The sequence below is a fragment of the Macaca nemestrina genome, chromosome 6, assembly GCF_043159975.1.
Source record: "Macaca nemestrina isolate mMacNem1 chromosome 6, mMacNem.hap1, whole genome shotgun sequence".
In the NCBI taxonomy this organism is placed as follows: Eukaryota; Metazoa; Chordata; class Mammalia; order Primates; family Cercopithecidae; genus Macaca; species Macaca nemestrina.
In genome coordinates, this window is record NC_092130.1 from 180022656 (window position 1) to 180049583 (window position 26928).

At 54.7% G+C, this 26928-nt stretch overlaps 1 protein-coding gene across 5 annotated transcripts in view; it reads left to right on the forward strand.

Moving 5' to 3' along the window:
• Nucleotides 1–9988: 9988 nt before the first annotated feature.
• The window catches only part of LOC105464568 (telomerase reverse transcriptase), a 34488-nt gene continuing 17548 nt past the window's right edge, over nt 9989–26928 (forward strand). For 3 of the 5 annotated variants that reach the window (XM_011712563.3, XM_011712565.3, XM_071099122.1), the window contains exons 1-7: nt 10059–10286; nt 10391–11744; nt 13248–13280; nt 16993–17188; nt 19362–19542; nt 20231–20410; nt 20887–21042. In XM_011712563.3, coding sequence (XP_011710865.2) covers nt 10068–10286; nt 10391–11744; nt 13248–13280; nt 16993–17188; nt 19362–19542; nt 20231–20410; nt 20887–21042 — 2319 coding nt within the window. In that variant the 5' untranslated portion in view covers nt 10059–10067. Of the gene's footprint in view, nt 10287–10390; nt 11745–13247; nt 13281–16992; nt 17189–19361; nt 19543–20230; nt 20411–20886; nt 21043–26928 lie in introns of all 5 variants that reach the window. The other 2 variants (XM_011712566.3, XM_011712564.3) reach the window with 2 other exon arrangements.

A 26928-nucleotide genomic window follows, 5' to 3' on the forward strand; every position in this document is an offset into this window, starting at 1 on the left:
TCATTCTACATCGCCAGTATTACCCTGACTCCAAAACCAGACAAAAACGCATCAAAAAGAAACAAAAAAACAGAAAGAAAACTACAGGCCAATATCCCTGATGAATATTGATACAAAAATCCTCAAAAAAACACTAGCAAACCAAATTAAACAACACATTCGAAAGATCATTCATTGTGACCAAGTGGGATTTATTCCAGGGATGGAAGGACGGTTCAACATATGCAAATCAATCAATGTGATACATCATCCCAACAAAATGAAGGACAAAACCTATATGATTATCTCACTTTATGCAGAAAAAGCATCTGATAAAATTTAGCACCCTTCATTATAAAAACCCTCAAAAAACCAGGTATACAAGAAACACACAGGCCAGGCACAGTGGCTCACACCTGGGATCCCAGCACTCTGGGAGGCCAAGGTAGGATGATTGCTTGAGTCCAGGAGTTTGAGACTAGCCTGGGCAACATAATGAGACCTGGTCTACAAATAACTTTTTTAAAAAATTAGCCAGGCATGATGGCACATGCCTGTAGTCCCAGCTACTCTGGAGTCTGAGGTGGGAGAATCACTTGAGCCTGGGAGGTTGAAGCTGCAGTGAGCCACGAACATGTCACTGTACTCCAGCCTGGACAACAGAACAAGATCCCATTGGAAAAGAAGGAGAAGGGAGGCAGAAGGAAGAAGGAAGGAGGAGGAGAAGGAGGAGGTGGAGGAGAAGTGGAAGGGGAAGGGGAAGGGAAAGAGGAAGAGGAAGAAACATATTTCAACATAATAAAAGCCCTATATGACAGACCCAGGTAGTATCATGAGAAAAACTGAAAGCCTTGCCTCTAAGATCTGGAAAATGACAAGGATGCCCACTTTCACCACTGTGATTCAACATAGGACTAAAAGTCCTAGCAAGAGCAATCAGATAAGAGAAAGAAATAAAAGGTATCCAAATTGGAAAGGAAGAAATCAAATTATCCTGTTTGCAGATGATATGATGTTACATCTGGAAAAGACTTAAGACACCACTAAAAAACTATTAGAACTGAAATTTGGTACAGCAGGATACAAAATTAATGTACAAAAATCAGTAGTATTTCTATATTCCAACAGCAAACAATCTGAAAAAGAAACCAAAAAATCAATGCTATTTACGATAGCTACAAATAAAATTAAACACCTAGGAATTAACCAAAGAAGTGAAAGATCTCTACAATGAAAACTATAAAACATTGATAAAAGTAATTGAAGAGGGAACAAAAAAAGAAAAGTTATTCCATGTTCATGGATTGGAAGAATAAATACTGTTAAAATGTCCATACTACCCAAAGCAATTTACAGATTCAATGCAATCCCTATATAATGATGTTCTTCACAGAAATAAAAGAAACAATTCTAAAATTTGTATAGAACTACACAAAAGACCCAGAATAGCCAAAGCTATCCTGAGCAAAAAGAACAAAACTGGAAGCATTACACTACCTGACTTCAAATTATACTACAAAGCTATAGTAACCCAAACCACATGGTACTGGCATAAAAACAGATGACACATGGACCAGAGGAACAGAATAGAGAATCCAGAAACAAATCCATGCATCTACAGTGAACTCATTTTTGACAAAGGTGCCAAGAACATACTTTGGGGAAAAGATAATCTCTTCAACAAATGGTGCTGGAAGAACTGGATATCCATATGCAAAATAACAATACTAGAACTCTATCTCTTACCATATACAAAAGCAAATCAAAATGGATTCGAGACTTAAATCTAAGACCTCAAACTTTGAAACTACTAAAAGAAAACACTGGAGAAACTCCTAGGACATTGGAGTGGGCAAGGACTTCTTGAGTAATTCCCTGCAGGCACAGGCAACCAAAGCAAAAACAGACAAATGGGATCATGTCAAGTTAAAAAGCTTCTGCACAGCAAAGGAAACAATCAACAAAGAGAAGAGACAACCCACAGAACGGGAGAGAACATCTGTAAACTATTCATCTAACTAGGAATTAATAACCAGTATATAAAAGGAGCTCAAACTACTCTATAGGAAAAACACCTAATAAGCTGATTTTTAAAAAATAAGCAACAGATCTGGGTAGACATTTCTCAAAATAAGTCATACAAATGGCAGACAGGCATCTGAAAACGTGCTCAACGTCATTGATCATCAGAGAAATGCAAATCAGAACTACTATATCATCTCACCCCAGTTACAATGGCTTTTATTCAAAAGACGGGCAATAACAAATGCCGGTGAGGATGTGGAGAAAAGGAAACCCTTGGACACTGTTGGTGGAAATGGAAATTGGTACCACTATGGAGAACAGTTTGAAAGTTCCTCAAAAAACTAAAAATAGAGCTACCATACAGCAATCCCATTGCTAGGTATATACCCCAGAGAAAGGAAGTCAGTGTATCAACAAGCTATCTCCACTCCCACATTTACTGCGGCACTCTTCACAGCAGCCAAGGTTTGGAAGCAACCTAAGTGTCCATCAACAGACGGATGAAGAAATTGTGGTGCACACACAATGGAGTACTCTGCAGCCATAAAAAAGAATGAGATCCTGTCATTTGCACAGCGTGGGTGGCACTGGAGGTCAGTATGTTAAGTGAAATTAGTCAAGCACAGAAAGACAAACTTTTCATTAAATTAAAGCTAAAAAGTAAAACAATTGACATGGAAATAGAGTAGAATGGTGGTTCCAGAGGGGTGGCAGACAGTGTGACTGGAGTCAACAATAATCTATTGTATGTTTTAAAATAACTAAGAGAGTATAATTGGATTGTTTGTAACGCAAAGAAAGGATAAATGCTTGAAGGTGATAGATACCCCATTTACCCTGATGTGATTATTACACATCATATGCCTGTATCAAAATATCTCATGTACGCTATAAATATAAACCCTACTATATTAAAAATTAAAATTTGAATGGCCAGGCATGGTGGCTCGTGTCTGTAATCCTAGGACTTTGGGAGGCCGAGGCGGGTGGATCACCTGAAGTCAGGAGTTCGAAACCAGCCTGGCCACCATGATGAAACCCTGTCTCTACTAAAGATACAAAAATTAGCCAGGCGTGGTGGTGCATGCCTGTAGTCCCAACTACTGAGGAGGCTGAGACAGGAGAATTGCTTGAACCCGGGAGGCGGAGGGTGCAGTGAGCTGAGATCGTGCCACTGCACTCCAGCCTGGGTGACAGAGCAAGACTCCCTCTCAAAACAAAAGCAAAAAAAATAAAATGAAAATTTTAATTGTTATGTACCCTATAAATCTATACTCTACTATATTAGAAATTAAAAAGTAAAACAATTATAAAAGGTGAGTAACCACTTAATCTAAAATAAGAACAACGTATTGTGGGGTTTCTAGCTTCTGAAGAAGTAAAGGTTATGGCCACAGTGGCAGAAACGTAAGGAGGGAGTGGTGGAAGTTACTGTTGTTAGACGCTCATACTCTCTGCAAGTGACTTAATTTTAACCAAAGACAGGCTGGCAGAAGTTAAAGAGGCATTCTATAAACCTTAAAGCAATCGCTAATAATGGTGAAAAGTAATCTTTATTAATTACCGATAATTACAGATATCTCTAAAATCGAGCTGCAGAATTGGCATATCTGATTATACTGTGTTCTTGTGTTTGTCTTGTGTCTTCCATCTCTCATTCATGGTGCTGTTTTTCTTGTATGCTTGGAGATTTTTGATTGCATGTTCACGTTTAGTTAAACTTAATCTGTATGAATCCTGAAGCCAAAAATGTTGGTGATTTCCTCCAGAAGAATTAAAGTATCTGGCAGGAAGCAGGTAGCTCTGTGGACCTGAGCCACTTCAGATCTTCAAGGCTCCCTGGCCAAGACCCAGGTGCAAGGCAGAGGCCCGATGACCTGAGGGTAGGAAAGCTAGGGTGGGAAGGGGTGATGAGAAGCCTGCCTCGAGTGGTGAGCAGCGCAGGAAGTGCCCTTATTTATGCTTTTCAAAGATTGCTCTGGATACCACCTGGAAAAGGCGGCCGGCAGGAATGGAAGGAGTCAGAAACCTGCTTAAACCCAAGCCAGCAGCCAGGGTGCTCACCCGGGCACGTGCCGGAGGGAGAGGAGTCAAGGCTCCTCGCAGTATGGCTTAAATCGGTTTTTCATCTGAAGCAGTGACTGAGGTGTATTCTGAAGGAAGCTTGAGTTAGGTGCCTTCTTTAAAACAGAAAGTCATGGAAACACCCTTCTCAAGGGAAAACCAGACACCTGGCTCTGCGGTCTTTTACCTCTTTCCTCTCTCCCTCTGTTGCCCTCGTGGTTTCTGTTCGGGACAGGGTGATCCCGCGGAGCTTCTCCAAGCCCCTGCAGAGGAACCTCTTGCAAAGGGCTGCACAGACCCCCGCCCTGGAGAGAGGAGTCCGAACTTGGCTTAATAACAAACCGGGATGCGGCCGGGGGCGGACAGTGACGGCGGGATTGAAAGACTTAATTCCATGAGTAAATTCAACCTTTCCACATCCGAATGGATAATTTTATCTTACTATTTTCTTAGATTTCATCAAATAACATTCAGGAGTGCAGAAATCCAAAGGCGTAAAACAGGAACTGAGCTATGTTTGCCAAGGTCCAAGATTTAATAACCACGTTCAGAGGGATTTTTCACCCTAAGTACTTTTTATTGGTTTTCATAAGGTGGCTTAGGGTGCAAGGGAAAGTACACGAGGAGAGGACCGGGCGGCAGGACTATAAGTGCGGCAAAGCCACCAGGGAGCGTGTCCCCAGCCTGGGAGGCTGATAGCAGGACTGCTGACCGTCCTCCCTGGGAGCTGCCGCACTGGGCAATGCGAACGCGGCCATGCTGTGTGCGACTCAGGACCCCACACCAGCTTCCTGGGCCCACCCACACTAACCCAGGAAGTCACGGGGCCCTGAACCTGTGGACACGAACATGACCCTTGCCTGCCTGCTTCCCTGGGTGGGCCAAGGGTAATGAAGTCGTGTGCATGGAATGGCCGTGTAAATTATACTTCCCTACTGATGGGGACCGTTACTTCCATCATTATCTGTCTGCACCCTTAAGGAATGAACGACTCCAGCAACTTCTTCAGGCATGACAAGGCATGACAAAACTCAATACAAACACCATTCTTTTACGAGGCCCGTAGAGCCCTGCCCACATCCCTGATGTATCAGAGTCTAAGAGAGATGAGGCTGCTTTCAGTCACCAGGCTGGGGTGACAACAGTGAGTGGAACAATCTGTTTCTTTAGAGTAGGAGACCCTGGGAGACAGGACCCTGAGGCTGCCCTGGCAGGCAATCCCCCAGACTCTAGGGCCTGGTTGCTGCTTCCCAACGGAGCCATCTGCCCTAGAGACTTACTCCGGGGTACCACACTGAGGCCAGCCCTGTCCCCACACCCCCTGCTTCCAGGGCTCAGCTTCTCCAGGGCTCAGCTTCTCCAGGGCTCAGCTTCTCCAGGGCTCAGCTTCTCCAGCAGCTTCCTAAACCCTGGGTGGGCCATGTTCCAGGGCTGCTGTCTCCTCTGTCTTGTCTCAGCAGCGCAGCTCGCATGGTTCCTCCTTACATGGGGTGTCTGTCTCCTTCCCCAACACTCACACGCATTGAAGGGAGGAGATTCTGCACCTCCCAGACCGGCTCCTCTGAGCCTGAAGCTGGCTCGTGGCCCCTGGTGCAGGTTCCTGGCGTCTGGCTGCATGCTGACCTCCATTTCCAGGCGCTCCCGGATCCTGTCATCTGCCGGGACCTGCCGGTGTGTCTTCTGTTTCTGTGCTCCTGTCCACGTCCAGCCGCGTGTGTCTGCCCGCTAGGGTCTCGGGGTTTTATAGGCACAGGACGGGGGTGTGGCAGGCCAGGGTGCTCTTGGGAAATGCAACATTTGGGTGTGAAGGTAGGAGTGCCTGTCCTCACCCAGGTCCATGGGCACAGGCCTGGGTATGGAGCCCTTGCCAGGGACCCGCCCTTCTCTGCCCAGCACTTTCCTGCCCTCCTCCCTCTGGAACACAGGGTGGCAGTTTCCACAAGAACTAAGCATCCTCTTCCCAAAAGACCCGGCAATTGTACTACTGGACATTTATCCCACAGCCCCGGGAATTCACGTGATTACGCACATCATGTGCAAACTCCCGTCCACGACCGACCACTGCAGTTTTAGTTTAATAGTTACAAAGTGGGGAAAGCCCTGCTAAAACGTCTTTAACAAACTGGTTAAACAAACTGGTCCATCCGGGCCGTGGACAGTTCCTCCGCAGTGAAGAGGAACATGCCGTGTACAAAGCCTTCAGGCGTCTCAAGGGAATTATGCCGAGTCAAAACTGCCACCTCCACGGGATAGGACTCCACATACACAACATGCTCAAAATGAGAAAATTTCACCCCAGGGCAGGGGAGTGGTTAAAGGGGTTAGGGACGGTGGGGGCAGGAGGAGGGGGCTACTGCTAAACTTACTAAAGCCAGTTTCCTGGTTCTGATAGAGTATTGGCTCAGTTATGGGAGACTAACCATGGGGGAGTGGGGATGGGGGAACCCGGAGGCTGTGCCATCTTTGCCATGCCCGAATGTCCTGGACAGGATAATGCCCTAGAGACGCCCGCATCCTGATTCCCCCAGACCTGTGGACAGAACCCGCCCGGCCCCAGGACCTTTGCAGGTGTGATCACCGTGAGGAACCTGAGGTCCAGGATCATTTGGGATTACCTGCAGGGCCGAAAAGTAATCCAGGGGTTCTGGGAGGAGGCGAGCAGGAGGGTCAGAGTGGGGTAGCCTCGGAACATGGAGGCAGAGCCAGTCCGAGGCTGAAAAGGGAGGAGGTGCCTCGAGCCCAGGCCTGCAAGTGCCTCCGGAAGCTGGAAAAAGCGGGAAAGGGACCCTCCACGGAGCCTGCAGCAGGAGGGCACGGCTGGCCCTTAGCCCTCCAGGGCCCATCGTGGACCTCCGGCCTCTGTGCCACAGGAGGGCACCCGTGCTGCCTTCTAGCATGAAGTGTGTGGGGATTTGCAGAAGTCGCAGGAGACCCATGCACTGCGAATCTAGGATTATTTCAAAACAAAACTTTACAGAAACATCCAAGGACAGGTCCGAAGCACCTCTGGGCAGGGGCAGGGCAGGCACGAGTGATTTATTTAGCTATTTTATTTTATTTACTTACTTTTTGAGACAGAGTTTTGCTCTTATTACCCAGGCTGGAGTGCAGTGGCGTGATCTCGGCTTACTGCAACCTCCATCTCCTGGGTTCAAGCAATTCTTGTGCCTCAGCCTCCCAAGTAGCTGGGATTTCAGGTGTGCATCTCCACACCCGGCTAATTTTGTATTTTTAGTAGAGATGGGGTTTCACCATGTTGGTCAGGCTGATCTCAAACTCCTGACCTCAGATGATCTGCCCGCCTCGGCCTCCCAAAGTGCTGTGATTACAGGCGTGAGCCACCATGCCCGGCTTGTTTAACCATTTTAAAACTTCCCTGGGCTCAAGTCACACCCACTGGTCGGGAGTTCATGGAGTTCAATCTCCCCTTTACTCAGGAGTTACCCTCCTTTGATATTTTCTCTAATTCCTCACAGACTGGGGATATACCATCTCTTGACGTATTCACAGTTTCTGTGACCGCCTTTTATGCCGTGGGACCCACTGCAGGGGATGCCCCCCACTCTGCCAGCAGCTGGGAGGCTGCAGGCCTCAGGTCCCAGCGGGTCTCCATCTGCCAGGAGAAACCCGATGTAGAATCAGGGCATGAGTGTGGACACCGTCCTGAATCTCCATGTCTCCGTGTGTGCTGAAACACTGAAATTAAAGTAGAAATTGAAGTCTATCCCTCCTACTCTACAGGTGATGCGTCCCCTCCCCATCCCCCCGGGGCAGAGGAGTTCCTCTCACTCCTGTGGAGGAAGGAATGATACTTTATTTTTCACTGCTGGTACAGAATCCACTCTGTTTCGTGTGTGTGTTTGTTTGTTTTGAGATGGAGTTTCACTCTTGTTGCTCAGGCTGGAGTGCAGTGGCACGATCTTGGCTTACTGCAGCCTCTGCCTCCCACGTTCAAGTGATTCTCCTGCTTCAGCCTTCCATGTAGCTGGGATTACAGGCACGCGACACCATGCCCAGCTAATTTTTTGTATTTTTAGTACAGATGTGGTTTCACCGTGTTGGCCAGGCTGGTCTCGAACTCCCGACCTCAGATGATCCGCCAGCCTTGGCCTCCCAAAGTGCTGGGATTACAGGCGTGAGCCACTGCGCCCAGCTCAGAATTTACTCTGGTTAGAAACATCTGGGTCTGAGGTAGGAAGCTCACCCCACTCAGGTGTCGTGTTTTAAGCCAATGATAGAATTTTTTTGTTGTTGTTAGAACATTCTTGATGTTTTACACTGTGATGACTAAGACATCATCAATTGTTCAAAGACAGACTAACTGCGCCCGTAATACTGGGGTGTCATCTGGGTGTCAGCGATCTTCATCGAACGCTGGGAGGCGTTTCCTCACCATGGACATGGTGTTAATTACTCCAGTGTAACCTTCTGCCTCCATTTCTTCTATTCCCTCTTTTAAAATTATGTTTTCTATGTTGGTTTCTCTGGGGGGAACCAGAGTAAGCTACAACCTTAACTTTTGTTGGAACAAATTTTCCAAACCGCCCCTTTGCCCTAGTGGCACAGCCAGTTCACAAACACAGCCTTTTAAAAAGCCTTCGGGCTCACTAAGGGGATTTCTGGAAGAGCGACCTGTAATCCCAAGTATTTACAAGACGAGGCTAACCTCCAGCGAGTGTGACGGCCCAGGGAGGGTGCCAGGCCTGTTCAAATGCTAGCTCCATAAATAAAGCAATTTCCTCCGCCAGTTTCTGAAAGTAGGAAAGGTTACATTTAAGGTTGCATTTGTTAGCATTTCAGTGTTTGCCGTCCTCAGCTACAGCATCCCTGCAAGGCCTCGGGAGACTCAGAAGTTTCTCGCCCCTTAGATCCAAACTTGAGCATCCAGAGTCTGGGTTCCTGGGAAGTCCTCAGCTGTCCTGCGGATGTGCCATGGCCCCAGGTCTGGAGGGGCCCAGCAGCCGTGTGGCTTCTACTGCTGGGCTGGAAGTCGGGCCTCCCGGCTCTGCAGTCCGAGGCTTGGAGCCAGGTGCCTGGACCCCCCGGAGCTGCTCTCCTCCCTGTGCGGGCGGGATGTGACCAGGGGTTGGCCTCATCTGCTAGTAGAGTGCCCGGGCCCAGGGTCAAGGCAGTTGTCGCGGGTGTGAGGCGCTCCAGGAGCTCCTGCTGCTGGCAGGAGCTCCTGGCTCCATTTCCCACCCTTTCTCGACGGGACCGCCCCGGTGGGTGATTAACAGATTTGGGGTGCTTTGCTCATGGTGGGGACCCCTCGCCGCCTAAGAACCTGCAAAGAGAAATGACGGGCCTGTGTCAAGGAGCCCTAGTCTCGGCAAAGTGTTGCAGGGAGGCGCTCCGGGAGCCCCCGCGTGCCCGTCCAGGGAGCGCTGTTGTGTCCTCAGGTTAGTCTCCAGCCGCGTCTACGTGCCTCCGTCCTCCCCTTCACGCCTGGCATTCGCGGTGCCCGGAGCCTGACGCCCCGCGTCCGGACCTGGGGGCAGCCCTGGGTCTCGGGATCAGGCCCAGCTGAGAAAGCGGCGAAGGGGTCGCCGCTCGCACCTGTTCCCAGGGCCCCCACATCACGGCCCCTCCCTCGGGTTACCCCACAGCCTAGGCCGATTCGACCCCTCTCCGCTGGGGCCCTCGCTGGGGTCCCTGCACCCTGGGAGCCAGAGCGGCGCGCGGGCGGGGAAGCGCGGCCCAGACCCCGGGGTCCGCCCGGAGCCGCGGTAGGGGCCAGGCCGGGGCTCCCAGTGGATTCGCGGGCGCAGACGTCCGGGACCGCGCTGCCCGTCCCGCCACTGCACCTTCCAGCTCCGCCTCCTCCGCGCGGACCCCGCCCCCCTCCCGACCCCTCCCGGGTCCCCGGCCCAGCCCCCTCCAGGCTCTCCCAGCCCCTCCCCTTCCTTTCCGCGGCCCCGCCCTCTCCTCGCGGCGCGGGTTGGAGGCAGAGCCGAGTCCTGCTGCGCACGTGGGAGGCCCCGGCCCTGGCCACCCCTGCGATGCCGCGCGCTCCCCGCTGCCGAGCCGTGCGCTCCCTGCTGCGCAGCCGCTACCGCGAGGTGCTGCCGCTGGCCACGTTCGTGCAGCGCCTGGGGCCCGAGGGCTGGCGACTGGTGCAGCGCGGGGACCCGGCGGCTTTCCGCGCGCTGGTGGCCCAGTGCCTGGTGTGCGTGCCCTGGGACGCACGGCCGCCCCCCGCCGCCCCCTCCTTCCGCCAGGTGGGCCTCCCCAGGGTCCATGTCCGGCGGGGGTTGAGGGCGGCCGGGGGGAACCGGCGACATGCGGAGAGCAGCGCAGGCGACTCAGAGCGCTTCCCCCGCAGGTGTCCTGCCTAAAGGAGCTGGTAGCCCGGGTGCTGCAGAGGCTGTGCGAGCGCGGCGCGAGGAACGTGCTGGCCTTCGGCTTTGCGCTGCTGGACGGGGCCCGCGGCGGTCCCCCGGAGGCCTTCACCACCAGCGTGCGCAGCTACCTGCCCAACACGGTGACCGACGCACTGCGCGGGAGCGGGGCGTGGGGGCTGCTGCTGCGCCGCGTGGGCGACGACGTGCTGGTTCACCTGCTGGCACGCTGCGCGCTCTTTGTGCTGGTGGCTCCCAGCTGCGCCTACCAGGTGTGCGGGCCGCCGCTGTACGAGCTCGGCGCTGCCACTCAGGGCCGGCCCGCGCCACACGCGAGTGGAACCCGAAGGGGTCTGGGCTGCGAACTGACCTGGAACCGTAGCGTCAGGGAGGCCGGGGTCCCCATGGGCCTGCCAGCCCCGGGTGCGAGGAGGCGCCGGGGTAGTGCCAACCGAAGTCTGCCGTTGCCCAAGAGGCCCAGGCGTGGGGCTGCCCCTGAGCCGGAGCGGACGCCCGTTGGGCAGGGGTCCTGGGCCCACCCGGACAGGACGCGTGGACCGAGTGACCGTGGTTTCTGTGTGGTGTCACCTGCCAGACCTGCCGAAGAAGCCACCTCTTTGGAGGGTGCGCTGTCTGGCACACGCCACTCCCACCCATCCGTGGGCCGCCAGCACCACGCGGGCCCCCCATCCACATCGCGGCCACCAAGTCCCTGGGACACGCGTTGTCCCCTGGTGTACGCCGAGACCAAGCACTTCCTCTACTCCTCAGGCGACAAGGAGCAGCTGCGGCCCTCCTTCCTACTCAACTCCCTGCGGCCCAGCCTGACTGGCGCCCGGAGGCTCGTGGAGACCATCTTTCTGGGTTCCAGGCCCTGGATGCCAGGGACTCCCCGCAGGCCGCCCCGCCTGCCCCAGCGCTACTGGCAAATGCGGCCCCTGTTTCTGGAGCTGCTTGGGAACCACGCGAAGTGCCCCTACGGGGCGCTCCTCAAGACGCACTGCCCGCTGCGGGCTGCGGTCACCCCAGCAGCCGGTGTCTGTGCTCGGGAGAAGCCCCAGGGCTCAGTGGCGGCCCCCGAGGAGGAGGACACAGACCGCCGTCGCCTGGTGCAGCTGCTTCGCCAGCACAGCAGCCCCTGGCAGGTGTACGGCTTCGTGCGGGCCTGCCTGCGCCGGCTGGTGCCCCCCGGCCTCTGGGGCTCCAGGCACAACCAACGCCGCTTCCTCAGGAACACCAAGAAGTTCATCTCTCTGGGGAAGCACGCCAAGCTCTCCCTGCGGGAGCTGACGTGGAAGATGAGCGTGCGGGACTGTGCTTGGCTGCGCAGGAGCCCAGGTGAGGAGGTGGTGGCCGTCGAGGGCCCAGGCCCCAGAGCTGAATGCAGTAGGGGGCTCAGAAAAGGGGGCAGGCAGAGCCCTGGTCCCCCAGTCTCCATTGTCAAGTGGGCATATGTGGCTTCTCGCTCTGAACGTCGAGTGGACAAGGTGATCTCTGCCTCTGCTCTCCCTCCTGTCCAGTTTGCATAAACTTACGAGGTTCACCTTCACGTTTTGATGGACACACAGTTTCCAGGCACTGAGGCCAGAGCAGTAAACAGAGGAGGCTGGGCACGGCAGTGGAGCCGGATTGCCGGCAATGGGGAGAAGCGTCTGGAAGCACAGACGCTCTGGCGAGGGTCCCTGCGGATTACCTGTAATCCCCTTTGAAATTTCAAGGATGGGAATGAGTGGTGGGGAGGAGAACCCCCTCTTCCTGGGGGTGGGAGGTAAGGGTGTTGCAGGTGCACGTGGTCAGCCAATATGCAGGTTTGTGTTTAAGTTTAATTGTGTGTTGAAGGCCAGGTACTGTGGCTCACGCCTTAATCCCAGCACTTTAGGAGGCTGAGGCAGGTGGATCACCTGAGGTCAGAAGTTCAGGACCAGCCTGACCAACATGATGAAACCCCGTCTCTACTAAAATTACAAAAAGTAGCTGGGCATGGTGGTGTGTGCCTGTAGTCCCAGCTACTTGGGAGGCTGAGGCAGGAGAATCACTTGAACCCAGGAGGTGGAGGTTGCAGTGAGCTGAGATTGTGCCCTTGCATTCCAGCCTGGGTGATGAGAGTGAAACCCTGTCTTAAAAAAAAAAAAAAATTGTTTGTTGACTATGCCAGGACAGGGTAGAAGGAGGGAGATGAGACTGTCCTCCAGCACAGATCCTGGTCTGGTCTTTAGGTATGAAGAGGGCCACGTGGGAGCAGAGGACAGCAAATGGCTCCACCTGCTCAGGGAAGGGACAGTGCTTGTAGGTGTTCAGGGGATGGTGCTGCTGAGCCCTGCCGTGTCCCCACTCTGTTTTTCTGGATTTGATGTTGAGGCACCTCCGCTCCAGCCTCCTTTTGGCTCCCAGTGCTCCCAGGCCCTACAGTGGCAGCCAGAAGAAGTCCCGATTTCACCCCCTCCCCACAAACTCCCGAGACATTTAAGACTTCTGGCCATGCAGACAAGGAGGGTGACCTTCCTGGGCTCTTTTTTTTTTTTTTCTTTTAATGGTGGCAAAAGTCATATAACATGAGATTGGCTCTCCTAACACGGTTTTCTGTGTACAGTGCAGAATGGCTAAGTCGGCCTAGTGTTTACAGCAGTTTGCTTGAACTGCTGTGTCTTGCGTGACTGGAAGTCCCTACCCATCGAACAGCAGCTGCCTGACACCTGCTGCAGCTCAGGTGGACCACGCCGAGTCAGATAATCGTCATGCAACCCATTTTTGCTTTTTTGCGCTCCAGCTTCCTTCGTGGAGGAGAGTTTGAGTTCTCTGATCAGGACTCTGCCTGTCATCACTGCTATTCTCTGATTTCAGATGAGGTCACAATGTGCCCCTGTCTCGTGCAGGGTGAGTGAGGCGCGGTCCCCGGGTGTCCCTGTCACATGCAGGGTGAGTGAGGCGCGGTCCCCGGGTGTCCCTGTCACATGCAGGGTGAGTGAGGCGCGGTCCCCGGGTGTCCCTGTCACATGCAGGGTGAGTGAGGCGCAGTCCCCGGGTGTCCCTGTCACATGCAGGGTGAGTGAGGCGTGGTCCCCTGTGTCCCTGTCATGCAGGGTGAGTGAGGCGCGGTCCCCGGGTGTCCTTGTCATGCTGAGGCTGGACTCTGGGCTGCCTGTGTCTGCTGCCAAGTGTTGCTGGAGACATCCCAGAAAGGATTCTCTGTGGCCTGAAGGAAAACAAGGCACCCCAACCCCCTCACTTGTCCTATTTTCTCCCAAGCTGCCCCTCAGCTTGGCTCCCTTGGGTGGGTGGCAACCCTTGTCACCTTATTCTGGGCACCTGCCGGTCATTGCTTAGGCTGGGCTCTGCCTCCAGTCGCCCCCTCATGTGGATTGACATCCAGCCACAGGTTGGAGTGTCTCCATCTGTCTCCTGCTCTGAGACCTACGTGGAGGGCTGGTGTCTCCGCCGGCCTTCGTCAGACTTCTCTCTTGGGTCTTGGTTTTGAATTTCACTGACTTACCTCTAATATTTCTATCTTTCCATTATATGCTTTCTTTTGGTTTATTGTTTCATTTCTTTTCTAACTTCTTAGTTTAGTTATGCCTTTCCCTCTAAGTGCTGCCTTAGCTGCACCCTGTGTTTTGATGTGAATTTCGACATCAGCCACTTTTAAGTGTTCTTAAAATACTTAAAAGTGTTCATACGTGTTAATACTTCTTTTAAATATTCTTACACTGTGATTTTTTTCTTTGCGCACCCTGTGTTTTGATGTGAAGTCATTTTGATATCAGTCACTTTTAAGTATTCTTTAACTTATTCTGTGATTTCTTTGAGCAGTGAGTTATTTGAACATGGTTTATTTTCCAGATATGTAGAGTATTTTAAGTTATCATTTTGTTATTGATTTCAAACTCAGTTGTATGGTGGTCTGTATAATACCAATTGTGGATCTTTGCTTTGTGATCTAGTGTGTGGATGGTTTCCAGAATCAGCCATGGTAAATTTGACGTCCTGCCAATAGAGGGCATGTTCACTATATCTAGCTTATTAAGTCCTGTGCAAAGCTTCTGTCTCCTAGATGCATGAAATTCCAAGAAGGAGGCCACAGTCCATCACATGGGGGATGGGTCTGTTCATTTCTTCTTGTTTGGTGGCATTTATATGGGGCATTATTAGGTGCATGCACGTGGTAGAATTTTTATCTTCCTGATGAGTGAATCTTTTGTAGACTTCTATGTCTCTAGTCATCTAGTGATTCTTTTTTTAAATTGCCCTTAGTACTGCCACACTGGGCTTCATTTGATTAGTATTTTCTTGCTGTATCTGTTTTCTGCCTTATATATATATATGTATTTTTGTTGTTGAGACAGAGTCTTGCTCTGTTGCCCAGGATGAGTGAAGTGGCATGATCACAGGTCACTGTAACCTTTACCTCCCGGTGTGAGCCATTCTCTCACCTCAGCCTCCTGAACAGCTAGGACTACAGACACGCACCACTACACCTGGCTAATTTTAAAATGTTTTCTAGAGACAGGGTCTTGCTGTGTTGCCCAGGCTGGTCTCAAACTCTTGGACTCAAGGGATCCACCTACCTCGGCTTCCCAAAGTGCTGAATTACAGGCATGAGCCTCTGTGCCTGGCCTAATTTTCAACACTTTTTTGTTCTTACCGTGTAGGTATGTCTTGTTAACAGCATGTAGGTGAATTTCCAGTCCAGTCTGACAGTTGTTGTTTAACTGGATAACTTGATTTGTTTTCATTTTTCTGTCACTAGAGACCCGTCTGGTGCACTGTGATTCTCCATTTGCCTTTTGCGTGTCCTCGTTCTCTTGTTTCTCACTACCTCTTGGGTTGCTGTGTGCGTTTCCTGCCAAGTGTGTGTGGATCCTGTCGTTGCCTCCTGGTCACTGGGCATTTGCTTTTATTTCCCTTTGCTTAGTGTTACCCCCTGATCTTTTCATTGTCATTGTTTGCTTTTGTTTTTTGAGACAGAGTCTCACTCTGTCACCCAGGCTGGAGTGCAGTGGCGCAACCTCGGCTCACTGCAACCTCTGCCTCCTGGGTTCAAGCAGTTCTCATTCCTCAACCTCATGAGTAGCTGGGATTACAGGTGCCCGCCACCACGCCTGGCTAATTTTTGTATTTTTAGTAGAGATGAGGTTTCACCATGTTGGCCAGGCTTGTCTCAAACTCCTGACCTCAAGTGATCTGCCCGCCTCGGCCTCCCACAGTGCTGGGATTACAGGCGTGAGCCACCGCGCCCGGCCTACCCTGATCTTTTAAAATGAAGTCTGAAACATTGCTACCCTTGTCCTGAGCAGTAAGAGCCTTAAGTATATTTTAACTCTGGTCACCACCCCCAGCCTATGTGCTATTTTCCCTGCTGACTTAGTTCTATCTTGGGTATCTTGACACACCCACAAGGTAACCATTATTAATATTGTTTTCCGTGTTCGGTGTTTCTTTAGCTTTGTCCCTGCCCTGCTTTTCCTCCTCTGTTCCCCGTCTGTCTTCTGTCTCAGGCCTGCCTTCTGGGGTCCCCTTCCTTGTCCTGTGCCTGGTTCTTCTGTCTTGTTATTGCTGGTAAACCCCAGCTTTACCTGCACTGTGGCCTCCATGGCTTCTAGTGACGTCCGGGGACCTCTGCTTATGCACAGATGAAGATGTGGAGACTCACGAGAAGGGCGGTCATCTTGGCCCGTGAGTGTCTGGAGCACCACGTGGCCGGCGTTCCTTAGCCAGTGGGTGACAGCAGCGTCCGCTCGGCCTGGGTTCAGCCTGGAAAACCCCAGGCACGTTGGGATCTGGGCTCCGTGGTGACGAGTTTGAAATCACACAAACCTACGGTCTGGTGCCAGCCCCGATGTGCTGCCTGGCGGGGAAGTATCTGCCTTCTCCCTTCTGCTTAGGGACCAGGACAAAGGATGAGGCTCCGAGCCATTGTCATCCAACAGGAGCATGACGTGAGCCACGTGGATCATTTTTAAATGTCTAGGCTGGGCGCGGTGGCTCACGCCTGTAATCCCATCACTTTGGAAGGCCCAGGCAGATGGATCACAAGGTCAGGAGATCGAGACCAACCTGGCCAACATGATGAAACCCCATCTCTACTAAAAACACAAAAATTAGCTGGGCATGGTGGTGGGTGCCTGTAATCCCAGCCACCTGGGAGGCTGAGGTAGGAGAATCGCTTGAACCAGGGAGTTGGAAGTTGCAGTGAGCTGACATTGCGCCACTGCACTCCAGCCTGGCAACAGAGGGAGACTGTCTCAAAAAAAAAAAAAAAAAAATAGAGAAAAAGAAAAAAAAATTCTAGCAGCCACATTAAAAAAGTAAAAAAGAAAAGGTGAAATTAACGTAATAATAATTTTACTGAAGCCCAGCACGTCCACAGCTCATCATTTAGGGTGTCATTGGTGGGAGCGTCACTCACAGGACATGTGACATTTTTTGTGCTTGATCTGCGGGATCCCGTGTGTGGGTCCCGTGTGCGGCCATCTCAGCCTGGACCTGCTGGGCTCCCCGTGGCCATGGCTGTCGTACCAGATGGTGCAGGTCTGCGATGAGGTCGCCAGCCCTGCGGTGAGCTGGATGTGCGGTGTCCTTCTCGTTTCAGGGGTGGGCTGTGTGCCGGCCGCGGAGCACCGCCTGCGGGAGGAGATCCTGGCCAAGTTCCTGCACTGGCTGATGAGTGTGTATGTGGTCGAGCTGCTCAGGTCTTTTTTTTATGTCACGGAGACCACGTTTCAGAAGAACAGGCTCTTTTTCTACCGGAAGAGTGTCTGGAGCAAGTTGCAAAGCATTGGAATCAGGTAGTGTACCCCCACGCCGGTCCCCTGCTTCTCGAAGTCCTGCAGCACCAGCCCCGGCCTCAGCGTGCGCCTGTCGTCCCAGCGCCAGTGCTTCCCTGGCTGTGCGGCTCTGGGCTGGGAGCCAGGGCCCCCGTCACAGGCCTGGCCCGAGTGGATTCTGTGCGGGGCTCTGATTGCCCGGAGCTCACTTTCTGTTACTTGTGAAATCAGGAGTTTATGCCAAGTGGTCTCTGGGGTCTGTAAAGCAGAAGCGGTTTATATTGGATGGAAACACTACCACCAGCCTCCTTGCTCCTCCTCGGGATGTGGATCCGATTCTCTCTTTCTCTTTTTTTTTTTTTTTGTTTTTTGAGATGGAGACTTGCTCTGTTGCCCAGGCTAGAGTGCAGTGCCATAATCTTCACTCACTGCAACTTCCACCTCCCGGGTTTAAGCAATTCTCCAGCCTTAGCCTCCTAAGTAGCTGGGATTACAGGCACCTGCCACCACGCCTGGCTAATTTTTGTATTTTTAGTAGAGATGGGCTTTTGCCATGTTGGCCAGGCTGGTCTCGAACCAGCTGGTTCCTGACCTCAGGTGATCCACCCACCTTGGCCTCCCAGAATGCTTGGTTTATAGGCTGAGCTACTGTGCCTGGCCCCCGATTGTCTTTTAATTCATGCTGGTCTGCATGAATCTTTAATCTGCTGGATTTAGGTCACGAGAGGATAAAATCCCACCCTCTTGGTGACTCACTGTGGGGAGCACCTGTGTGGGGAGCACCCGGGGTAGGAGACGTCCATCATGAGCTAACTTCTAGGTGGCTGCGTTTGAATGGCTGCGAGATTTTGTCTGCAGTGTTCAGCTGATAAGAGTGTGAGGGATTGTGGCAGATTCAAGCTGGATTTGCGTCAGTGAGGGACTGGAGTGCTGGGCTGGGAGACATCAGCCTGGCTGAGCCCAGGCCATGATATTAGCTTCTCTGTGTCCCACCCAGGCTGACTAGAGGGCTCGGTGAGGACTCTTTAGTCACAAGGTCAGGGCTTCCCCGGCTCCTCTGCACACTCGAGTCCCTGGGGGGCTTCTCACACCCCATGCCCCAAATCAGGATGTCTGCAGAGGAAGCTGGCAGCAGACCTCATCAGAGGTAACACGGCCTCTGGGCTGGGGACCCCGACGTGGGGCTGGGGCCGTTTCCTCCTGTATCTGGGGGAGAGTCAGGGCTTTCCTTGTGGGAACGAGTTAATACACAATGTGCCCTACTTAGACATTGCACATAGTGAATGGTGTGTGACCCAACGTGGTCATTTGACCAGTGTTTTGGGAAGAATTTAATTGGGATGACAGGAAGGAGCAGACAGACGTGGTGGTCCACTAGTCGCTCCTTGTCACGGCTGGAGCTGATGTTCTGCCTGAGGGGCCTCGGAGGCCCCTCCTCCCTGGACAGGGTACTGTGCCTCTCCTGTGCTCGGCTGGGCCTGCGGCCTGGGGTCAGGGCACCAGCCCCAGAGCACCCTCGGGCCCAGCGACCATAGAGCACTAGGCCATCAGCCGCAGATGCCCAGGTCCAGGTGTGGCCACTCCAGCTCCCCACTCCCCCATGGGTGGTTTTGAGAGAAAACGCCAAAGGGCAGAGGTGTCAGGGAGCTGGTGGGCTCACGGGAGCTGGTTCTGCTCCTTGGCTGAGCTGCCCTGAGCAGCCTCACCTGCCCTCTCCATTGGAAGGGATGCGGCTCTTTCTGCCTGAGGGTCCTGCCTGGGGCCAGACCTGGGCTACCCAGTGGCTGTACCAGAGGGACAGGCATCCTGTGTGAAGGGAGCATGAGTTCATGTGGCCCCAGATGCAGCCTTGCACCCCATCCTGGGTGGCGGCCACTGGACAGGCAGGCTGGGGGTTGATCATGGGACCAGGTTCCCTGGTGCTGATGGTGGGACAGTCACCCTGGGGGTTGACCACTGGACTGTGCGTTCCTAGGGTTGACTGTAGGACCAGGTGTCCAGGTGCCCTGCAAGTAGAGGGCTCTCGGAGGCGTCTGGCTGGTGTGGGAGGACGTGGCCCCGGGCATGGCCTTCAGTGTGTGCTGCTGTGGGTGTCCTGAGCCCTCACTGAGTCGATGGGGGCTTGTGGCTTCCCGTGAGCTTCCCCCTAGTCTGGCGCCTGGCTGAGCGTGTCCTGAGGGGCTCTCTGTTGCAGACAGCACTTGAAGAGGGTGCAGCTGCGGGAGCTGTCGGAAGCAGAGGCCAGGCAGCATCGGGAAGCCAGGCCCACCCTGCTGGCGTCCAGACTCCGCTTCCTCCCCAAGCCTGACGGGCTCCGGCCGATCGTGAACATGGACTACGTCGTGGGAGCCAGAACGTTCCGCAGAGAAAAGAGGGTGACTGTGCTTTGGTTTAGTGTCCTTTTTAAACAGAAGTGTGTTTGAGCCCCACATTTTTTATCAGCTTAGATGCAGGGCCCGGAGGAGGGGCCACGGGACCCAGCCCGGCCCACGGCACGGCTTACACCCATTTGTGGGCGTGGTGAGGTGGCCGAGGTGCTGGTGCCTCCAGAAAAGCAGTGTGGGGGTGTTGGGGGAGGTCCTGGGGCAGGGACAGGCTCTGAGGACCACAAGCAGCGGCTGGGCTGGGGCCTGGACGCAGCAAAGCGCGAGGTCCCAGGTTCGTGTCCTGCCGTGGTGCTCGGGCACCGGGTGCTTCCGTATGTGGGCCCAGGGACCAGGCCATGGCTGCCAGGACCCCACCGGGCTCTGAGGACCCTGGGCCCTCACCCCACGGCTCCTGCACCCCACCCCTGTGGCTGCTGTGGCTGTAGTGACCCCGTCATTTGAGGGGAGTGTGGGGTGAGGTGGACAGAGGTATGGCATGAGCATCCCATGTGCAACACACATGCAGCCGGGACCACGTTTCAAACAGGGTCTGGGGAAGCTGGGAGGGGTTCAAGGACCTAGGTCTGGGCAGCTGGGGACACTGGGGTGGGGCTGCTTCTCCCCTGGGTCCCTCTGGTGGGGCGGGGCACCTGGCCAGGTCCACTGTCCTGACCATCTCCCGTGCCGTCCCCGCCAGGCCGAGCGTCTCGCCTCGAGGGTGAAGGCACTGTTCAGTGTGCTCAACTACGAGCGGGCACGGCGCCCCGGCCTCCTGGGTGCCTCTGTGCTGGGCCTGGATGATATCCACAGGGCCTGGCGCAACTTTGTGCTGCGTGTGCGGGCCCAGGACCCGCCGCCCAAGCTATACTTCGTCAAGGTGGGCGCTGGGACCCCGTCAGCAGCCCTGCTGGACCTTGGGGGTGGCTGCCTGATTGACACCTCATGCTGGGTGGGCCACAGGGAGTGCAGGTGACCCGGTCACTGTTGGGGACACACCCGGCACCTGGCAGGGAGGCCTTCAGCCTTTCCTGCAGCACATGGGCCCCGACTCTGCACCCCAACTGCCCCGGGCTCCTCCTCCCAGGGAGGGTCCCACTGGATTCCAGTTCCCGTCAGAGAAGGAACCGCACCAGCTCAGCCACCAGGCCCCGGTGCCTCGCACCCCAGTCCTGAGCTAGGGCCCTCCTGTCCTGAGGCTCAGAGAGGGCATACAGCCCGCCCTGCCCTTGGGGTCTGGAGAGGTGGGGCTCAGAGAGAGATGGGGGGACAGGGCTGCGGCCAGGCCCTGAGGGCAGAGGTGGCGTCTGAGTTGCTGGGCGGCCATATTCAGCCTCCTTGCCTTCACTCACGCAGGTGGATGTGATGGGCGCATACGACACCATCCCCCAGGACAGGCTCACGGAGGTCATCGCCAGCATCATCAAGCCCCAGAACACATATTGCGTGCGCCGGTATGCTGTGGTCCGGAAGGCCGCCCACGGGCACGTCCGCAAGACCTTCAAGAGCCACGTAAGGCTCACGTGTGATACAGTTGTGTCCAGGATGTGTGTCCCTGGGATCTGGATGTGTCTAGGATGCAGTCATGTCTGTGATGTGTTTCTGTGATGGAGGTACTTCCATGATTTACACGTCAGTGATATGTGTGTGTATCTGTGATATGCGCGTGTGGCACGTGTGTGGCACGTGTGTGGCACAGGCGTGTCCGTGGTGCATGTGTCTGATGAGCATATTTGTGATGTATGTGTGTGTATCTGTGGCACATGTGTGTGCATGGTGTGTCTCTGGTGTGTGTGCCTGTGGTATGCATGAGCGTGTGTCTGTGCTGCGTGTCTGTGACGTGCATATTTGTGGTGTGTGTGTGCGCATGTGTCCGTGACACATGCATGTCCACACTGTGTCTGTGGCGTGGGTGTGTGTGGCCCCTTGGCCTTCCTCCTTCCTCTTCCGGGCATGGTCCGTACCATTGTCCTCACGCTCTTGGGTGCTGGTTTGGTGAACTCCACATTCAGGGTCCTCCCTTCCAGCACAGGTGCCCCTGTCCTGTCACAGGGCTGGGCCTTGGAGACTCCAAGCCGGGTTTGAGAGGAGAGTAGGGACGCTGGATGGTACCTTCCTGGACCCCCGGCACCCCCAGGACCCCAGCCTGGCCCGTGCCGGTTCTATGAGAGACAGGAAGGCTGATTCAGGCCTCGCTCCCCGGGACACACTCCTCCCAGAGCGGCTGGAGGCCTTGGGGCTCAGCAGGGGTGAAAGGGGCCCTGGGCTTGGGTTCCCACCCAATGGTCATGAGCACGCTGGAGTGGTAAGCCCCCAGAGTAGTGCCAGGCCAGGGTGCAGAGGTGAAGTGTCCCTGGAGCTTCAGTTTGGGGAAAGGTGCATGTGGAGACCTGCAAGGACCTCTTTCTCTGACTTCTTGAGGCTACTGCAGCTATTTGCAAATCTCATGTATGACTCAGCAGAATTTTACACTCGTGGAAACCTGATGGCTACCACCTGCGTCCAGGTGTAGAAAGTCGCCAGAGCCCAGGAGACGCCCCTCCCCACCACCCACCCATGCCCAGGTACAGAAAGTCACCAGAGCCCAGGAGAACCCCCTCCCCACCACCCACCCATGCCCAGGTACAGAAAGTCACCAGAGCCCAGGAGACCCTCCTCCCCGCCACCCACCCGTGCCCAGGTGTAGAAAGTCACCAGAGCCCAGGAGACCCCCCTCCTCGCCACCCACCTGTGCCCAGGTGTAGAAAGTCACCAGAGCCCAGGAGACCCTCCTCCCCGCCACCCACCCGTGCCCAGGTGTAGAAAGTCACCAGAGCCCAGGAGACCCCCCTCCCCGCCACCCACCCGTGCCCAGGTGTAGAAAGTCACCAGAGCCCAGGAGACCCCCCTCCCCGCCACCCACCCGTGCCCAGGTGCAGAAAGTCACCAGAGCCCAGGAGAATCCCCCACCGCAGCGGAAGGTGCCGCCCCCACCGTGACCCTGGTGCTGACCTCCATGGTCTCCCTCTTCTGGTCTCCACAAGTGAGATCAGGCAGGAGGTGGGTTTGGGGGTCCAAGTCTCAGCTGTGCTCAACGCTTCAGCTGCGTGTTCTGTCCACGTGTGGCATCTGCTGTGGAACACGCCACGTGGATGTATCCTTCCTGCTGCTGTGGAGGCTCCTGGGTGCGGACTGCACAGCTGTGAGTGTTCTGGGTTCTGGGGGCGTCCCAGGGGTCAGAGGCCCTCACCTCTGGGTGAATTCCAGGAGTGGGGTTGCTGGGTCGCTGACGTGCTTTATGGATATTGTGGGAGTTTCCAGGGGGGTGGCTGGCTGCTTGCGAGGGTGGTGCCTCCGGTGGCCGCCGGCCTGATGGTGTCGCAGCCGCCTCGTGGGATTGTGCAGGGGGCTCTCTTGATGCCCATGTGTCCACACTGTTCCCGTGCTGGCCGCCCCGGGGCTCTTGCGGGGGGTGCCCATCCATCCTGCCCTGCTCTGTGCGGGGCACCTGCCTGCCATCATCGGCTTGCAGGAGCTCTTTTTGTGTTCTGGTGCAAGTCTGGCATCAGATGTGTGCACTGTGAATGTCTGTGCCGTGTGTGTCTTGCTTTTGTGCTCTTAAGTCAAGCCTTTTGAGGACTGGAAATTTGTACTTCTAACACAGTCCACTAACGCAGTCCACTAACGCAGTCCACTTTAGCAGCTGTTTGTGGCTAAATCTGTTTGTGTTCCCTTCAGGAACTCTGTTTACCTTGAGGTTGTGGTGACATTGCTTCTGCATCTCCTTTTAGAACAGCCTTTACTGTGTCGGCTTTCAAACGTAGGTGGGGATCTGCGGGGATCTGTGGGGATCTGTGGGACTGGTTTTCATGCGTGGGGTAGGTGGGGATCTGTGGGACTGGTTTTCATGCGTGGGGATCTGTGGGGATCTGTGGGACTGGTTTTCATGCGTGGGGATCTGTGGGACTGGTTTTCATGCGTGGGGATCTGTGGGACTGGTTTTCATGCGTGGGGATCTGTGGGACTGGTTTTCATGCGTGGGGCTCTGTGGGACTGGTTTTCATGCGTGGGGATCTGTGGGACTGGTTTTCATGCGTGGGGATCTGTGGGACTGGTTTTCATGCGTGGGGTAACACAGAGTTGAAGGCGAGCTTTTCTTCCTGGAGGAGGTCTGCAGTTGCTCTGACAGCTTTGTTGAGGAGACCACTCCTTCAGCGTATTTATAGTAAGTCAGGGTGTGGGGGCCTCCCCCTGGCTCCCCATTCTGTTCCTTCCACTCCTGGGTCATGAGGTGCCTGCAATGGTGTGTGGCCGGTGGGCAGGACTTCCAGGCCTCCCTGTGCTCATTGGCCTGGATGTGGCCCTGGCTGGGCTCCGTCCTTGGAATTCCTCTGCGAGTTGGAGACTCGCTTTCTTTCTTTTTTCTTTTTTTGTAACGGAGTCTCGCTCTGTTGCCCAGGCCGGAGTGCATTGGCGCGATCTCAGCTCACTGCAGCCTCCAATTCCTGAGTTCAGGCAGTTATCTTGCCTCAGCCTCCCAGGTAGCTGGGATTATAGGCGCCCACCACCATGCCAACTAATTTCTGTAATTTTAGTAGAGACAAGGTTTCTCCATGTTGGCCAGGCTGGTTTCGAACTTCTGACCTCAGGTGATCCGCCCGTCTCGGCCTCCCACAGTGCTGGGATGACAGGTGTGAGCCACCACACCCGGCCGAGACTCGCTTCCTGCAGGTTCCGTGAGATCTGCAGCGGTAGCTGCCTCCAGCCTTGGTGCTGACGGTCTCCGTTTCCTTCTCCAGGTCTCGCTAGGAGTCTTTCAGTTTCATGACTCTCTTCACAGAAGAGTTTCACGTGTGCTGATTTCCCGGCTGTTTCCTGCGTAATTGGTGTCTGCTATTTATCAATGGCCTCATTCCATTTCCTTTAGGCTTTGTTTATTGTTCTTTTTCCGGCTCCTTGAGGGAAAAGCTTTGATTATGGACATTTGAACTTTCTTTTCTAAAGAAGCATCTGAAGTTGTAATTTTCCCTCTAAAGCAAGGGTCCCCAGGTCCCTGGCCATGGACTGGCACCGGTCTGGGGCCTGAGAGGAACCGGGCGCACAGCAGGAGGCTGGTGGGGTGTGGTGAGCCAGCGTTCCCGCCTGAGGCCACCTCCTGTCAGATCAGCAGGGGCACGCGGTGCTCAGAGGTGTGCACACCCTACTGTGAACTGTGCGAGACGGGTCTAGGTTGTGTGCTCCTTATGAGAATCTAATGCCTGATGATCCGAGGTGGAACCGTTTCCTCCCGAAACCATCCCCTTCCCCACTGCTGTCCTGTGGAAAAACCGTCTTTCATGAAACCATTCCCTGGTACCACAGTGGCTGGGGACCCTGCACTGGAGACCTGCTTCAGCAGCATCTTGCCAGTTTTGATATATTGGCTTTTCTGTATTGAGTCCAAAATAATTACAGATTTCTGGGATGATTTCCGCTGACCTCAGACCCATGGGCTATTTGTGGGAGTGTTACCTGCTCCGGGGTTGGGAACGGTGCAGGGCCCCCGTGTACCTTCCTGTTACCTGCTCTGGGGTTGGGAAGGGTGCAGGGCCCCCGTGTACCTTCCTGTTACCTGCTCTGGGGTTGGGAAGGGTGCAGGGCCCCCGTGTACCTTCCTGTTACCTGCTCTGGGGTTGGGAAGGGTGCAGGGCCCCCGTGTACCTTCCTGTTACTGCCTTCCAGGTCGGTTCTCAGGGTTGAATTGTACTCGATGTGGTTTTAGCCCATGGCCCTGCTGCCAGCTCCTGGGGGCCGGGGAACATGCCAAAGCACAAAGTCGCCGTGTGCCTCTTTTTTTTTTTTTTTTTTTTTTTTTTTTTTGAGACGGAGTCTCACGCTGTTGCCCAGGCTGGAGTGCAGTGGCGCGATCTCGGCTCACTGCAAGCTCCGCCTCCCGGGTTCCCGCCATTCTCCTGCCTCAGCCTCCTGAGTAGCTGGGACTACAGGCGCCCGCTACCGCGCCCGGCTAATTTTTTGTATTTTTAGTAGAGACGGGGTTTCACTGTGGTCTCGATCTCCTGACCTTGTGATCCGCCCGCCTCGGCCTCCCAAAGTGCTGGGATTACAGGCTTGAGCCACCGCGCCCGGCCATCCGTGTGCCTCTTTTATGCCTCACAAGTTCAAGGTCTCCTGTGTCGGTGTTAGCGTGAGCTGCATACCTTCTCACATCCTATCTTGGGGACGCAGGGGCTTGGTGGGTCCTGTGGTAAATGGCAAGCATCCTGGGGGATTCTGCAGAACAGGAGGTGGGGGTGCCGGTCTCTCTCCCACGTCTCCAGACTCTTCTCCTGCCTGTGCTGTGGCTGCACCTGCCTCCCTGCAATCCCTTCAGCGCTGGGCTGGAGAGGCCCAGGAGCTTGAGTGCCACTTGTGCCACGTGACTGTGGATGGCGGTCGGTCGTGGGGTCTGATGTGTGGTGACTGTGGATGGCGGTCGGTCGTGGGGTCTGATGTGTGGTGACTGTGGATGGCGGTCGGTCGTGGGGTCTGATGTGTGGTGACTGTGGATGGCGGTCGGTCGTGGGGTCTGATGTGTGGTGACTGTGGATGGCGGTCGGTCGTGGGGTCTGATGTGTGGTGACTGTGGATGGCGGTCGGTCGTGGGGTCTGATGTGTGGTGACTGGATGGTGGTCGGTCGTGGGGTCTGATGTGTGGTGACTGGATGGTGGTCGGTCGTGGGGTCTGATGTGTGGTGACTGTGGATGGCAGTCGGTCGTGGTCGGTCGTGGGGTCTTATGTGTGGTGACTGTGGATGGCAGTCGGTCGTGGGGTCTGATGTGTGGTGACTGTGGGTGGTGGACGGTCGTGGGACGGTCGTGGGGGTCTGACATGTGGTGATTGTGGATGGCGGTCGGTCACGGGGGTCTGATGTGTGGTGGCTGTGGATGGCGGTCGGTTGTGGTCGGTCGTGGGGTCTGATGTGTGGTGGCTGTGGATGGCGGTCGGTCGTGGGGTCTGATGTGTGGTGACTGTGGATGGCAGTCGGTTGTGGGGTCTGATGTGTGGTGACTGTGGGTGGTGGATGGTCGTGGGACGGTCGTGGGGGTCTGACATGTGGTGATTGTGGATGGCGGTCGGTCACGGGGGTCTGATGTGTGGTGGCTGTGGATGGCGGTTGGTTGTGGTCGGTCGTGGGGTCTGATGTGTGGTGGCTGTGGATGGCGGTCGGTCGTGGTCGGTCGTGGGGTCTGATGTGTGGTGACTGTGGGTGGCGGACGGTCGTGGGACGGTCGTGGGGGTCTGACATGTGGTGATTGTGGATGGCGGTCGGTCACGGGGGTCTGATGTGTGGTGGCTGCAGGTGGAGTCCCAGGTGTGTCTATAGCTGCTTTGTGTCCCCGGCCCCTCAGCTCCCCTTTCCCAAGCTCCCCGGGGGCTCC